Source organism: Primulina eburnea, chromosome 1 (assembly GCF_022965805.1).
Source record: "Primulina eburnea isolate SZY01 chromosome 1, ASM2296580v1, whole genome shotgun sequence".
In the NCBI taxonomy this organism is placed as follows: Eukaryota; Viridiplantae; Streptophyta; class Magnoliopsida; order Lamiales; family Gesneriaceae; genus Primulina; species Primulina eburnea.
Window position 1 is genome coordinate 12,409,021 of NC_133101.1, and position 2,274 is coordinate 12,411,294.

Below are 2,274 nucleotides of genomic sequence, written 5' to 3' on the forward strand. Positions count from 1 at the left end.
TCATATTCAACTAAACATAAATAGTACGTTTTTAACAAGAAAATTCCTAACTAAAAGGAATTCGACGTTCCTTAAAATTTTCAAAGTCTTCAATAATAGTATCTATACAAATATTTTTAGCAATTTCTCTTTCAATAAATATCATCAATACATCCGAGAGAAAAGCATCCTCCATTTTGCTTCGAAGCCTAGTTTTGACGATATTCATAGCTGAGAATGACCGTTCTGTAGTAGCGGTAGAAACTGGAAGAGTCAGCACAAGCACAATCACTCTAAAAACAAGGTCATATGTAGCAGCTTTTTTATTCTCCACCAACCATTGACACAACTCGGAAATGGTTGAAAGACTTTTGTAGTGTGACCCTTTGACTACATTATGCTCATAGTGCTTCAACTGCATCTCTAACCGTTCTTTTTCTTCACTAGTAAAATCTTGTGGATAAAACTTTTCCACCAGTTTGCATATATTCATATATCTCAATGAATCACTTGCATTTTGAGGATTTAAAGCAGAACTAAGCATGAGTAACTCCATCGCATTTTCACAAAAACGAACATTAATTTCTTGCAGTTGTGAATCTATAGTGGCATAAAAAAAGTTTACCCTGTAATGATGCTCAATGGTGAAATTGCCTTGATGACGACGGGCTTGACCTCGCCTATCAACATACTGAGCACTAAAATCAGGAACATCAATATTACGAGCCACACAAAAAGACTTCACTTTTTCAAGCAAATCATCCCATTTGTCATCCCTTAGCTCTTGAATTAATGTTTTTGTAGATGAAACTAGTTCCATTGCATTCAAAATATCTTAAGACTTACTTTGCAATGTCTGACAAATCACATCTGTGATCTCCATAATCTCATTCATTAGATGCAATATGAATACAAAATCAAATGAATTCATTTCATCATAAACAGACTTTGCTTCTGCTCTTTGGGAAGGAAGTCCATCTTCCATAACTTTGAGCAATACAGTACATGCTGCACTAAACATCTTGATCAAGTTCGATAATGATCTAAAATGAGAACTCCAACGCGTATCAGCTGCTCGTTGTAAATTACATATCTGATTAAGTCCACGCCCTGTCTCGAGTTCATTAATAGAAATCAAATAAGCAATGTCATCTGCGTGAGCTTCTTTCAATTCATCATTACGCTTGCACGAAGCACCAACCATATTAATTATGAAAGTTAATTTATCAAAAAACTGATGAATGGGAGTTACATTTTTTGCTGCCGCAACAAGAGCCAACTGCAATCGATGGGCAAAGCAATGAACATAATAAGCACTCTTACAATCTTTCAGAATCAAAGCTTGCAATTCATTGAACTCACCTCTCATATTGCTAGCACCATCGTAACCTTGACCTCTAATATTTTGGACATCCAAATTGTAATGACTCAAATAAGAATTTATAGCATTCTTTAATTTCAAAGCTGTCGTATCTGACACATGAACAAGCCCAAAAAAACGTTCTTGTATGCATCCATTTTTGTCCACGAACCTCAACACTATAGACATTTGTTCTCTTTTTGACTCATCACGGGCTTCATCGATGACTATGCAATACTTGTTGTCTGCAATTTCTTCACGAATTAAATTTTTCACTCTCACTGAGAACATGTGAAGTATTTGCTTTTGAATATCATCACATGTATACTTGTCATTTTTCGGAGCTTTATGTATTGCATCTGAAAGCTCATCGTTATACAAGGCCACCACATCGAGAAATTCAAGAAAGTTTCCACGATTAGATGAATTAGAGCTCTCATCATGACTGTTAGGATCGGTTAGAAAGAAAATCGATGAGCTACAATAGCTCGGTTCTTCAAATATTGAACACCGATGAATTAAATCGAGTTTGATATGAAATCAAGCGGAAAACACTCGAAATAATCCTTCGTAAAAACCGATTAAATATTTTGTAAACCATTTAAGATATATGCAAGTTGAATGAGTAAAAAGGTTTTCGGTTGAAGCATTTTATCAAACACTTGGTATGCAATAATTTGGTATTTGAAGAACACATAAAATGCTTCAACAATGCTTCTTTAAAACTATGGAAATGATAAATAAATGCAATAAACAAATAGACACGAATTTGTTTATGGATGTTCGGAGATTTCAAACACTCGAGTAAATATGTTAGCAACATAATAACAAGTTTTGTTAACATCAAAATCAAGATTGCGAACATGAAATGTTCCAACAATCTCCCCCTTTTTGATGATCACAAAACTTGGATAAACAATCAACACAACTAATAT

At 34.3% G+C, this 2,274-nt stretch overlaps 1 protein-coding gene across 1 annotated transcript; it reads right to left on the reverse strand.

Annotated features, from left to right (window-relative positions):
* Positions 1 to 814: 814 nt before the first annotated feature.
* Positions 815 to 1,630, reverse strand: LOC140804364 (uncharacterized). Its single transcript, XM_073160338.1, has one exon. It carries the CDS (start codon positions 1,628 to 1,630, stop codon positions 815 to 817), a length of 816 nt encoding a protein of 271 aa, XP_073016439.1.
* Positions 1,631 to 2,274: the final 644 nt, after the last annotated feature.

Coding starts and splice junctions, on each gene's coding strand:
- LOC140804364 (XM_073160338.1), bottom strand. CDS start 1,630: ATGTTCTCAGTGAGAGTGAAAAATTTAATTCGTGAAGAAATTGCAGAC.